The sequence below is a fragment of the Elephas maximus genome, chromosome 16, assembly GCF_024166365.1.
Source record: "Elephas maximus indicus isolate mEleMax1 chromosome 16, mEleMax1 primary haplotype, whole genome shotgun sequence".
NCBI classification, from domain to species: Eukaryota; Metazoa; Chordata; class Mammalia; order Proboscidea; family Elephantidae; genus Elephas; species Elephas maximus.
The window spans coordinates 35873428-35885671 of record NC_064834.1 but is presented as its reverse complement, the minus strand read 5'-3'; the positions used below and the strand labels follow the sequence as shown (position 1 = coordinate 35885671).

The following is a 12244-nucleotide window of genomic DNA, read 5'->3' as shown; positions in this document are numbered from 1 at the left end:
CACAAATTGCCTATTACTTTTACTAGAATTTTAAAAGTATTTTGTGATAATTGTACATATTTTTTAAATGACTCAGGATCCTAAATTTTCTTTAATTAGGACTTTTAATAAGTGGCAAGTAAAGAAGTTGCAAATTAGGATAAAAAATTTAAATATTAACATCTCATAGAAATTAGAGTACAAATGTAATATTTTTTTGGCTAATTGGGAAACTAAACTAGAAGGAAATATATTTCTATTATTTAGTTCCTTATAATGTAAATTAAATATATAATTCTCATAATCTATAACTAGAAAATATAGATATAGGTAGTCCCCAGATTATGAATGAGTTCCATTCCTAAGTCTGTTAGGTATAAAACAGTTAGGTACAGTTCATATCTAATGTCAGTTAGTCAAATGTTTGTCTTAGTATATAGTAGACAGTGTACTTTTCTACACATAAAAAATAAAGTATTAAATACCCCCAGATACATTCAAACATCTTTAACATATATAAGGTAATAATAGTACTTTTTTTCTTCTTTTTCTTGTACTTCAGGTAAAAGTTTACAGTTCAGGTTAATCTCTCATACAAAATTTTATACACATATTGTCATGTGACACTGGTTGTAATTCCTACAGTGTGACAGCACACTCTCCCTTTCTGCCCTGAGTTTCCCATGTCCCTCCAACCAGCTCTTGTCTGCCTTCTAATCCTGCTTCCGGACAGGAACCACCCATTTGTTCTCTTGTATCAGCTTGAACTAAGAAACACACTCTTCGTGATTATTACTTTATGTTTTATAGTCTAGTCTAATCTTTGTCTGAAGAGTGGTCTTCAGGAATGGTTTTAGTTCTGGGTGAACATAGCGTCCAGGGACCATGGCTTCAGGGATTCCTCCAGTCTCAGTCAGACCATTAAGTCTGGTCTTTTTATGTGAGTTTGAGTTCTGTTCCACACTTTTCTCCCGCTCTGTCAGGGACTCTCTCTTGTGTTTCCTGTCGGGGCTGTCATTGGTGGTAGCCAGGCACCATCTAGTTCTTCTGGTCTCAGGCTGATGGAGTCTCTGGTTTATGTGACCCTTTTGTCTCTTGGGCTAATATTTTCCTTGTGTCTTAAGTGTTTGTTCTTCATTCTCCTTTGCTCTAAGTGGGTTGGGACCAAAATTGATGTATCTTGGATAATAATAATAATGTTATGATATATGTCACAGAGTAGCACCCCATTTGTTATTATGAACCATTGTATGTACCTCAAATTTTTAATATAATAGGTTTAGGGGATTGGTTTGTAATTACAGGTTGTACATAAGTCAGATGCTTGTAACCCAGGAACTGCCTGTATGCATATTTCCTTTTTTAAATTCTTTAACAGCTTTATTAAGGTATAATTTATATACAATAAAACTGTCCCATTTGAGTGTACAAGTCACCACAATCCAGTTTTAGAACATTTCTGTGGCTCCAGTAAGATCCCTCATGCCTCATTACAGAGACTCGTCATTCCTACCGCCAGCCCCAGGTAACCCTAATCTGCTTCCTAACTATGATGATTTGCCTTTTCTGGTACATGTTTTCTTACACTAGAGCTTCATATTACACTAAATGTTTTATGCTTTTACAGGTATAATTGTAAATCTCGTTCAGTATGGGTCTAAATATTCAGTTCTTGAATGTGCAGCAACTTCAAGCCTTTTTTTTCCCACTAGAATTTATGGCTATTTGTGTGACTATTTTATACCCTTCTTTAGCTTTGTTATGCACTCAGCTGCTGTAGAACAGAACAGAATTGTTTAAGTTTTTCCTAAACATAGAATCTAAGGCCAGTATCTGATAAGACTGTGAAAAGTTGTGTATCTAAGGCCAGTATCTGATAAGACTGAAAAGTTGTGTAGCAGTAAGGATATATTGGAAAATGATGGAGACAGGTCTATCTAGTCCTTATTCATTTACAGAGAGTCTAATGGTTTATTTATTGATTGACTTGATGGCTATAGTTTTATTATGTCCATTAGCCTATTTTGGTGAACCTGGTTAAGATGGTTTTTCCTTCCTTCCTTCCTTCCTTCCTTCCTTCCTTCCTTCCTTCCTTCCTTCCTTCCTTCCTTCCTTCCTTCCTTCCTTCCTTCCTTCCTTCCTTCCTTCCTTCCTTCCTTCCTTCCTTCCTTCCTTCCTTCCTTCCTTCCTTCCTTCCTTCCTCCCTCCCTCCCTCCCTCCCTCCCTCCCTCCCTCCCTCCCTCCCTCCCTTCCTTCCTTCCTCCCTCCCCCCTTCTTTTCCTGCTCCTTTCTTCCTTTATTTTCCCCCCTTTTTTATCTTTATGGAACTTTTCTTTTCACTGTAGAATTGGCAGGGATTCTCTAAGTTACCTCAACTAGTATAGCATGTGGTGTGGGTGACTTAAAATTTTAATCGCAAACCATTACCAAATTGTTTCAGAATTACTTATAAAGCTATTTCCTCCCCACATAAAGGAACCATAAATAAAGAAATGACTTTATACTGTGACACATAGTCTACTCTGCCTGATAAAAATGGTATGCTCTTTTTTTTTTTTTTATTTTGTTTAGAGAAAATATTTGCTATTCCCTATTGAGTTGCTGTCCCGTTATTAGGATTACAGTGACTCTGTCTAGATTCCTCTATGCCTTGGCGTCTGTTTTAATGCTTTTCTTAGAAAGCTGCTGCTATTTTTATGTAATGTACATGCTTTGAACGTTGCTAACATAGAGAATACCAACAGAAAGGAAATCGATCCCTTCCAATGTTGGGGTTGAGAGAACAGAGAAAACCTCCACCTTTCCAGAGAATATGCTTGTACTGTAAACCCAAGATCATGTTTCCAGAGTGAAGCTTCCATTTCCTTAAGCTACTTGTTTATTATGTGGGCTGCTTCCCCTTTTTGTTTTTGTCCCAATCTATTGCCAAATATTTGTTGAGTTGTTTCCATAATGTTAAATGTAATTAATATTCTTTTAAAACATAATTTTCTGTCCAATCACAGATTCATAGAATTTTCCAGCTGGAACAAACCCTTAAAGATAATCTAGTTTGATGTCTTATTTTGCAAGAGGTGACCTGAGGCCCAGTGAGGTTATATGATTTGTCATATACTTTTTAGTGAAAGGTCCAAAACTAGAACCCAAGTTTCCCATACAAGCTTTTCTAAACTCAACTTCATTACCTTTGTTATATAGCTTTAGCTTACCTAAGGGACTGCAATAAGGGAGTCACTCTTTCCTGGAGTGTATGGAAGTATAATTTGAACTATGGAATACAAGTATTCTGCATAATAATGAACCCTGGGATATTGACAGTTTAAACTTTGATTTACAAAATCATTTTAGTTACAGTTATAGTTCAGAAAGTCATTTTTCCCAAAATAATGAAAAGATCTATAATATAAGATAAATTATGAAATATTAATGAAAAAGTTAAATAGATTAATGAATGCATGTTCTGAGGACCAGCTCATAAATGGTGATATTGAGCCAGTTTTAACTTTGCTGTGGCCATAACTCTTGTTCCCATAACCTTCCTTCCCAGTAAGGGCAGGGAATAAGTCCAGCTGGAGATAAGCCATTCTAAGGCAATTGCTTACCCCAGATAGAAAGCAAGGGTATATTTAAATGCAACCAGCAACTGTGTCTTCGAAGCTGTTTAAAATGCTGGTGACATTGCCTGTCATCATCAGACAAGTATTACTTGGGCACCTGCTGGAGCCTGGCAGTTAAGAACTTGTCAAAATCTTTGTCAGAAATACCCACATTAAGATTCACTTTGCCCAAGTGTATACGTTCATTCAAATGTCAATATAATGCCTCACATTACAGTAAAGTTTTACTGTAAATGAAACTTTCACCACTTCTAATTTCTGATATAGCCCATAACATTACTTGTATAAAATAAAATTAAGATACCGAGTTAGCATTTTCTTGTTCATTTTCCCTTTCTAGGAATTTTGAGAGTAAAACCAAAGTGGTACAGGTGTCACAACCTTTTAGAAGTAGCTTCTCAAACCTGTGTTTATTCCCTTGGTAGCGCTGAGGTGGGTAAAAGGGGGGATAGAAACAGGTACTAAGTGTCATTCAGCCCACGGTGGCTTATACTTTGAAGAAAATACTTTGGCCTGAAGAGACCATTAAACCTAAGAATCGCATAACAATAAAAGAAGCTAATATTATTCTTGGCTTAGCTAACATTTCGCACTTTGTTTGATATTGTTGCTGTTACTTACTGTGCAGTCGGCCCCCAACTCGTGATGACTCCATGCACAACAGAACAAAACACTGCCTGGTCCTACACCATCCCCATAGGGTTTTCGTTGATTGATTTTTGGGATAGATCTCCAGGCCTTTCTTCCTAGTCCTTAGTCCAGAAGCTCTGCTGAAACCTGTTCAGCATCATAGCAACACACAAGCCTCCACTGACAGATGGGTGTTGGCCACTCATGAGTTGGGTGGTGGTTGCACTGGCCTGTTCAAACCCAGGTTTCCCGCATGAAATGCAAGGATTCTACCACTAAACCACCACTGCCTTCTTTTATTTGATAGCAGACCCTTTTATTTCATCTTCACAGGTAACGTATGAGGATTATTCCCATATTACAGATTAGGAAACTGGGGCAAAGAGAGTTTGAATGACTTTTCCAAGAGCACAAGCCAACAAGTTGTTGAGATATAAGCAAGGGCAGTCAAATACCAGAGTTCACACTTGCAACCAGTGAATTAGCCTTTACATTTAGGGGGCATAGAATATTCTGCAAAAAAACCTGGAGAGCATGCTTGACCAACTAGGCCAGGAAGGGTTCTTAGGACACAGAGGAATGAATGGACCTAGGTAAAGACAAAGCAGAAAACCTCAGCAGGTTGGCTATATGGTTCTATAAACTTTTTGCAATTAATACTTACTAAATTTTAAATTAGCAACTAAAAAGGCTGACTCCCAATAATCTGTTAGCTTTTACCTACCTACCTCTCACTGGCAGCAGCCATCTGCCACCAATCAGCTGGTATCACCCTCTTTCTATCCCCTCTCACTCTGGCCCTTGGCTTCTCCTTACAAGATTCAAACATTCAGTACCCAAAATCACACACTGAAGTAATTACAAGCGCCTGGGAAAATAGCGGTGAGGATTTGGGTCTTCTCCCAAACCATAAGTCTAGCACGAGTAAAGCTTAATAGTAATAAACTCATGGTTCAACTGTTCTAATACATAGTCTATGAGTTATCCAATTCATTGACCTGTAAAGCATTGACCACTGTAATTAGTTTTATATTCAGGTAAAGGGAAGCAGCATATTACTGGAAATAACTTGGGCCAAATAGACCCGAGCGTGAACCCAGTTCTACACTTTATAATTTGGTGATCGTGGGCAAGATTCAAATCTTTCTGGTCAACCCTAGTTTGTTCTTCTGAAAAATGGGGATATATTAGTATCTCAAAGAGTTTCTGGGAAGACTACTTGAGAAAACTCATTTACAGTACTACGTTTGACACCTCTTAGGAACCCTCTAACATTAGCTGTTGTTGTTGATGATGAAGAAGACTTTGTAAAAAAAACACCTTTCTCCTGCCATCAGGCCTTGATGTTGGGACTAAATAAGAAAATCAACGTGGAAATATCCAGCATTTAAGTGTTAAATAAAGGCTAGGTCCCTTTCCTCTCTGACTGCCGCTTGATGGTATCATTTAATTTTCTGCATAGATTCTTCCTGATTTAAAGTTCAGTATTGTAAAAAAAAAAAAAAAAATTATTGTTAAAGGAATAGGCAAAGTAGGTAAATGATTTTTTTACCTAGTTTTTTTTTTATCCCGGCTATAGTGAAAATATATATATATATATATATATATATATGGGATGAACTGGCTGTTATAGTAAAAATGGTAACTATACCTGGAATCATAGAATTTATTAATTGTAAGGGAACTAAAGAGTTGCAAAGTCTAAGAAAATGGGGTCCAAAGAGATAGCCGTGGTTTCAAGAGTTAATTGAACCTAAGAACTAGTTGGTAGTCATGCGGGTCTTATCTTTCAGGTAATTTTATTAATCCTGGTAGACTGTGTGGAAATCCTAGTGGCATAGTGAGTGGTTAAGTGCAGCTGCTGCTAACAAAAAGGTCAGCAGTTCAAATCCACTAGGCACTCCTTGCAAACCCTATGGGGCAGTTCTACTCTGTCCTATAGGGTCGCTATGAGGCAGAATTGACTTGACAGCAATGGGTTTGGTTTGGTTTTTTTAGTAGACTGTATGGTCAGGGATATCATACCCTCATTGTTGAAAGAAAAAGGAAGGTTAAGAAAGCATTTTGTAAAAATAAAAATTTAAAGTTAATGCTGACTCATCTCAACTTTGGAGCCTTGGTGGCTCAGTGGTTAAGAGCTACAGATGTTAACCAAAAGGTCAGCAGTTTAAATCCTCCAGCTGCTCCTTGGAAACCCTATGGGGCAGGTCTACTCTGTCCTGTAGGGTCACTATGAGTTGGAAATGACTCGATGGCACCTAACTACAACAGCGTCTTCAATTTGACCATTTATATTTCCTTAGCAGTGGCAGCACATAGAAATCTTTTCTTTCTTTGTGTATAATTAAGGACACTTTTGGAAAGACGAATTTTTTTTTTTTTTTGGAAAGACAAAAAAGAGCAAATGCTACATGTTTCTCATTGGAGCTTGCCTTGTTTTTGCCCTGTTAAGCTCAAAGGTATACAGTGGTCAGTGGAACACACTGGTGTGGAGCTAATACCAGCTGTAATGTGGCTTTACCAGTGATAAATCTTTATGGTTTGTTTCATTATTTCTTTGATTCACTTAGTCAACAAATATTCAATGAGCTTTTACTTTCTGGCATGCACAGTGAACAACAAAATCCCTGATTTTGGGGAGTTTACAGACTAATAGGAGGAGACAGATACTAAACAAGTAATAGAGAAAATATTTAGTACATTAATTGGTGATAAGAGCTATAAAGAACACTAAATAAAGAAAGGAGGAGTGGGGTGTTTACTCTTATGTAGACTGGTGTGAGAGGAGACTATCTAATTAGGAAACATTTGAGCACAGATATTAGGGAGCTGAGGGGATGATCCCTGAGGATATCTGTGGGAGACTGTTCAGGCAGAGGAACAAGTACAAATGGCCTGAGGCAGGAACTTGCTTGATATGCTCAAGGAACAATAAAGCAACCAGTGCAACTGGAGCAGAGGAGTAGGGAGAGGTGTGTCCGAGGGGTAGCAGGATTCTATATGACGTTAGACCTTGTTGACCTTTGCAATGGCTTTGTCTTTATCATGAATGGAATGAGAAACTACTGGCGGGTTCGAAGTAAAGCAATGCCGTGATCTGACTTTGTTTGAAAAGCAACATTTGATTTATTCTACATAGAAGAGATTGCTGGGTGCGGCAAAGGTGCGAGCAGAGAAGCCATCGTCAAATGCCCATTTGGTACTACATTCTCATTTAAGATCACAACACCTCCGTGTGGTGTTATCCTCAGCAAGAACTAGGGCTCAGGGAAATTAAGCTACCAGACCCAGTGATACTAAAGGCCAGGTCTTAACTCCATCCTGTGCACAAGTTAAAATTGTGTGTTATTACCACTGGAGAAAGTAATCATTACATCAGTTGTATGAACTACACAAGAGTCCTCAATGATTTAGCTGGGTTAGACTTGAAAGAGGGAATATGATTTTATTTCTTTTCCTCTGTCAAAGCTCATTTTTTATGCCATCTTTCCTATATGTCCATATTTCTTTTAGAAGTGGGTTTTCAAATTTCGTGTTTTATTATGAACTACAACTGAATTCAGTTGTATTACACTAATTTAATCTGTCATCTTAAAGAGCTTCGCAGACAGAGTGGAGGGCCTTCAGATGCTAAAGGCATTTTCACATATTTCTTTTCCCCTCTAGCCTGTCACACAGATTCACAAATGCTGGAGGCAAACTGTGGCCCATTTATTTGAAGTGTCCTCATGTTCCCTCCTATGGAACCTGTCACATTAATGTCCCCCTAGATTGAATTCAATCTGTATATGTGTGTATGAACAAGGCACTTAAGAGCTTTGATATCTCTGCAGAAGAAGCAGTAAACAATTCACAACTAAAGACAGAACAGCTGTACCTCAGCTGGAAAGCAGAAATCCTTGCCATGTTATTTCTCCAGTGCTTTCCTTAGTTCCGAATGACGTGGCCTGCTCAGTATTGGCTTGAGTATTCTTTGGCTCAAAAGCACTCAATGATACTTCCTTATATTGCTATTATCTGATTAGCTCTATTATCGCTCTTCTTTTCCTTTCAAGTCACATTGTTGAAATTTCTTGTAAGGAAGTGAAACCAGAATAGCAGCTGGTCTGAGGAGGAACGGCTAAGAGCTCGGCTGCTAACCAAAAGGTTGGCAGTTCAAATCCACCAGCCAATCCTTGCAAACCCTGTGGGGCAGTTCTGTTCCATCCTATAGGGTCACTATGAGTTAGGATCAACTCAATGGCAACAGATTTTTGTTGTTGTTGTTAGCCCACTCCAGAGTCACTGGGAGGCATGTGGGTCTGCAACAGAGGCATGGATGGATTGGTGATTTCAGGCCTAGTTTAACAGGTAACCAGTTGCCAAGAAGTTGATTCCAACTCACGGTGACCCCATGGGTGTCAGAGCAGAACTGTACTCCACAGGGTTTTTAGTGGCTGACTTTTCAGAAGCAGATATCTAAGACTTTCTTCTGAGATGCCTCTGGGTGGACTCGAACTGCCAGTTTTTCAATTAGCAGCCTAGTGTGTTAACCGTCTGTACCACCTAGCGGCTCCAAGCTGAGTTTAGGTTTCCCCAGTTAGTTTAACTAAAGGGGTGAGATCAGAGGAGAATAAAGTCATCCTGCAAGTTTGGGAAGAACAAGAACAAAAACAAAAAAGTTTTCAAAATCTCTTGAAAAAAAAATCTTGCTATAATTTTTTTCTTTCTAACTGGAGGAGAGGGTGAGATTAGGAGGTATATATATTCTGCTATCTCAGCAGAGACAAAGATCTGTCACTGACCATTATAACTCTTGAAATGTCTGTGGCTCAGGACTGGGAAATAGCAAAAAGACCCATATGATCTTACCTTTACCACACTCGCCTGAAGAAAAATTGGAGAAGAAATTAGATTCTGTTTCTACCTTTTGAAGAGAAAAAAAAAAAAAAAAACTACAGAATACACTCAAACATATTATATAAAATGAAATTAAATAATACAAGAAGAATCGAGTACACTTTCCCTCTTCTTATCCAAGTGAACAGAAAATTAATTTGGAATCCGATTAGTTGAAATTCATCTAATCCAATGGAAAGAGATTGGACCACAGTTGAGAAGCCCAGATTTCAAACCCAGCTCTAGCAAGGATATACTATGTGACTCACAGTAAATGGTTGGGTGTCAGCGTAGTGCTCCAGGCACCTGTTAATTTGGGGGGAAGAATGCACTCAGTTATATTAACTCTGCAAACTTTTTCTCACTCCCTTCTGCCTGTCTTTAAGGTCCAGTTGAAAAGTGAAGAGTCCAAAACATTTGCTATGAAGATTCTCAAGAAACGCCACATTGTGGATACCAGACAGCAGGAGCACATCCGCTCGGAGAAGCAGATCATGCAGGGTGCTCATTCCGACTTCATCGTCAGGTAGAGGCTCTACCCTGGGACTGGAGGCCCCAAACTCCAAGTGGCAAGTCAACTGCAAAACCCTCTGCCATGAGTGCTCACTGCTACACAGTTTATTCACTCCAAGAAAATTATTATTTTCTTGATCTGAACTTAAGAAGGTTTTCTTTTATTTAAAAAAAAAAAGTTAAAGCTTTTATTCCATCCATTTTTTTTCCCAAGAGAATCATGTTCTCTGAAAAGAATGTGTTTTTCTCAAAGGAGGTGTGAGATTTCTAACATTTCATTTTTATCTTCTCTGTTACTCCAAACTACACATAGACCTTTGGTACTTAAAAGACAAAATATCAAAAATCAGATGATTTAATTTTTAATTACTTGAATATTATTTAAAGATTTAAAGAAATAAAATGGCAACCAACCATTCCACCTCTGTATTTTGAAAGCACTGATAAGAGGATAAAGGGGAGCCTTTTATATGCAGGAGAAGCTTTTTTAAGTAGTTTCCCAGTGGTACTTGCTAGAAATAAGCTGAATGTATATGAATAGCATCCAAATTTCATACATGCCTATATTTGCAAAGTGTAATCTACTTTATATCCCTGTAAGCTTGCATGTTTAAAACAACTAAATATTACTCAAGAGTTGTCCTTCAACAGCAGTCAAATTGGAATTGGAGGGATCTCAAGAAGCCCTCTCTGTCCATTGTCTTTGGATTAATCCATTCAAGGGAGAGATAAAAGACTATGGTGGGCAAGTCATTTGGGCTCCTTTTCCTTGTCTGTGGAATTAGATCTCTCTCCTTCTGATGAAATTTCAAGCTTGGAGAATCAAGAATAAGACTGTCATCTGGGCACTCAAAACATTTACATGCTTCCTAAGACAAAATGTTTACAGCCTTTATTTTCTTGTTGCAACTTATAGACTATACAGAACATTCAAGGACAGCAAATATTTGTACATGTTGATGGAAGCTTGCCTAGGTGGAGAACTCTGGACCATTCTCAGGGATAGGTAAGAGATTTAAGAAATTTCTATCATATCTCTAAAAATGTTGGCTATGACGTTCTGTAAGAAGAATCAGATATTACAAAGTATAAAATATATTTATGTTTACATATACTTATATTTAAAAATATAAAGTGAACATGGGTTACAACCCACTCTACACATATGACTTAACCATATATACAAAACACAGTCTGCCACTGATGAGACAAGCTTAGCTGCCATAAAAATGGTACCTGGCAAGGTATATACACAGTCTAGCATGGATATCAGACAACTGTATACCTGGAATTCAATTCATTGCTTTAACATGAAGAGAATTATAGTTATTTTAGGTTTATAGTTATAATCTAGATTAACTATCAGTTTAATTGTTCCACTTACTCTCCATAGATGAGCAGTCTGCCTTTCGTAACACTGATGCTTTTCTCCAAAGTAACTGTTTCCTCTACCTTTACGTTACTCTTTGGCTTCAAAATTATCAAAAGTTGCCAGCAATCCGTTTCAGTCCTTAGCTAGTCTTAGGAAAAATGAACCCACTTATAAGCAGTATTTTATGTAAGTAACCTGATTTTGATTTACCTTTTTGATCTTCAGGGCAAGTAAATTTGGTCTAGACAGTGTCTGTTTTCATTATTGAAAAATTCATTGTGTCTTAATTTTCCATTTCTTATGTTTGTAACTAGAAAACTATCTTTTTAAAACATTTATTCTATATAATGTCTCAGGAGACCATTAACAATCCTAAGTGTGTACATTTAAAAAAAAAAAAACCACTTAGACCACAATTTTATTTTCCTGTATATACTGATCATTTAAAAGTATTTTTTTTTTCATTTAGACATTTATCTGTAGACACCTCTATTTTCCTTATTTGTGCCAGTCTGACCCCTCAGACTCTTCTTCATTGGATAACATCTTTCTGAAATTTAGCTATAAGTAATCTTGATGTTCCCAGAAAGCCACGTTATTTTTGACAATGTGTTACTTTGTAGATACCCAGGAATGGAACAAGTGGCTCTTTATATGCTATTGGTTTAAAATCTTATTCCTAACGGTGTTCTTATTATATTTTCATATCTTTGTACAACATGCCCTTTCAGATCTTTTATTCCCATTGTCTTGGCTGTAGATGCCAAATGGATTTCTTTTCACCATATTGTATCCTATTACAATAATATATTGTTTCATTTTTTTAATTTAAGATAATTAAGCGTACAACTGACTTCCTCATGTTGGCAATTACTGTTTATATTTGAGTGTAAATTATATGCCAGGTATTGTGATAGAGGCTGAGAATATAGTGATAAACAAAATAAACATGGCTCCACTCCTTAGAACTAAGTTATACACAGTGAAACCTGCAAAAGGGTAAGGCAGAAACTTGTCAAGAGAAGAAAAACTCCAATATTTTCTACTAATAGAGAACAATTGCACCCTGTCTAATATGGAAAACTTGTTAGACCCAGAAAGACAAGATGAGTCCTGTCGAGTTCCGGCTCTCACAGGTTTCGTTGTATTATGATTTGTGACTTAATTACCTGGTATATTCTAATGTGGTTCTATTATATCAGTTTTGGAACTGACAATTTATTCCATGATTTACTTGAAATCCATTTCCTGTTTG

At 37.3% G+C, this 12244-nt stretch overlaps 1 protein-coding gene across 3 annotated transcripts in view; it reads left to right on the top strand.

The window, feature by feature from the left end:
• PRKG1 (protein kinase cGMP-dependent 1) overlaps positions 1-12244 on the top strand; it is a 1427928-nt gene that overhangs the window by 1396424 nt on the left and 19260 nt on the right. For all 3 annotated transcript variants that reach the window (XM_049855706.1, XM_049855705.1, XM_049855704.1), the window contains 2 exons: positions 9491-9630; positions 10534-10623. In XM_049855706.1, coding sequence (XP_049711663.1) covers positions 9491-9630; positions 10534-10623 — 230 coding nt within the window. The remainder of the gene's footprint in view (positions 1-9490; positions 9631-10533; positions 10624-12244) is intronic.